Raw genomic sequence first — 1,873 nt, forward strand, 5'->3', positions numbered from 1 at the left:
GGTGGATCTACCTCTCCAAAAACCATATTGATTTGCACTAATTCCAGCACCCTCCTCCACCTCCTGCACAGTACGGCCAGCCAGCACTTTTTCAACAACCTTCCCCATCGTGTTGAGAAGGCTCAAAGGTCTGAAGGTCGGTTGTCCCCCATAACCTGTGTTCTTGGGCAAGAAGACAACCCTAGCCTCCTTCCAACACTCCGGGAAAGATTTATTAATCAGCCCATGGCTGCCCACCTCAAGCATTTCCCATGGCGCTTTTTTAATAAGGCTCTTGATGATTGCCGCTGGAATCTTGTCCGGTCCTGGACTTTTCTTAACGACCGACATGCCCCCAGCACATTTGCAGCTCACTTAAGGCAAATCGTCTACTGTCACACTCAGTAGGGATACTCTCCTCAACCGTCATGCGAGGAAAAAGACTGGGTATTTGTGCTTCGGCACATTCTTTTGTAAGAACGGGGAGACATCTTCCAAATCTTTTAGTAATAATTTTGTAGGCAATCCCCCATGGATCGTTATCTAAATCAGCACATAACCTAGCCCAGTGCTCTCTTTTTTCTCTCCTTATTGTTCTATTAAGGGCTTTTCTAGCATCAATGTATTTAATGGATGCTTCCTGATATCTCTGCCCACCTACTGTCTGAGTCTTTGTTTGATGCGTCTTTTAGCTTGCAACGTCTGCCTCAGGTACGCTATCTCTCTTGTCCACCAATAAACCATATGCTTTTTGACTCCATTGCGTGATTCCTTGTCCATTTCCTGCTTGATAATATTAGAAAATGCTTCTGGCGCAAAGTTCTCCATCGTTGACAGTCTGGCAGCCACTCTGTTGGTTATCACGTCCATTTGATCAACGGAAAATCTAAGTACAGGAGTTTGATCATTACTCTTGAAACTGATGTCCTCCAGAATCAACATCGTGGCATAATGGTCGCTTGCTTTGTCCTGCTGGAGGATCTCCCAGTTCCACTGTTGGTTCCTCCATCTGTTATCCAAAATTGCTAGGTCAAGAATGGAGGTGTGACCCCTGGCCTCAAAGGTTGGTGTATCATCATTTATGCAATGGCAACCAACGGTCTCCATAAGTTCAGTTAACAATTCTCCTCTTTTATTCATGCGTCGACCGCCGGTTGCCACCAATCTGCTGTTGAAATCACCAAGCATAATAATCTTTTTATCTGTGTTGTTAACTACATTTTGCAGCACATCAAGTGAACTGTTAAATACTCTACAATCAACATTAGGTGATATATATATACGCCCACAATTAGCGCCATAGACGTCTCTACCGCCACTATGCCCTTGTCTCTGTAAATTAGTCTCCATGCAATTCTGTGGCTGATATCCTTAAAAGCTACGTCTCCCTCCGTGTCTGTCTGCCATCCGGATCTTGCAGCCTCATAGATATTCGGCTCGGTGATAACCAAAAGGTCAGCATTCTTTTTCGCAACTATTCTGGAGACTAGATTGTGAGACAGCGTACTCCTGTTGACGTTAGCCTGCAGTATTCTAAGCATTCTGGTTTTTTAATACACTGCCAAGCCCCTGTTCTGTGTTCTTGACTATTACATGTAAGACATTTCTTAGGTTCCTGGCAGTTAGCTATCAGGTGCCCTTTTCCACCACTATTAAAGCAGAGGTTAGTTCTATCCTGGCCTTTACAATCCTGACGTCGAGTGGGAGATTTCACAGTGAATAGACGTGTTTGTATACTGCTCCGCGAGTTATTATTATTATTTTGGTTTTACGGTTAATTTTTTGGATTTGGCTATTGGATACAAAAGAGGATTGGTTTCTGGACTTGGACTACCACTTTTTAAGAGTTTACAGATACGGACTTACCCAGTTTTTTGTGTTTTTTTGAGTTTAA

General features: G+C 43.5%; 1 protein-coding gene across 1 annotated transcript; it reads right to left on the minus strand.

The window, feature by feature from the left end:
• Positions 1-636: 636 nt before the first annotated feature.
• LOC142331696 (uncharacterized) lies at positions 637-1,329 on the minus strand. Its single transcript, XM_075377728.1, has one exon. It carries the CDS (start codon positions 1,327-1,329, stop codon positions 637-639), a length of 693 nt encoding a protein of 230 aa, XP_075233843.1.
• Positions 1,330-1,873: the final 544 nt, after the last annotated feature.

This window comes from Lycorma delicatula, chromosome 10 (genome assembly GCF_047948215.1).
Source record: "Lycorma delicatula isolate Av1 chromosome 10, ASM4794821v1, whole genome shotgun sequence".
Lineage (NCBI taxonomy): Eukaryota > Metazoa > Arthropoda > Insecta > Hemiptera > Fulgoridae > Lycorma > Lycorma delicatula.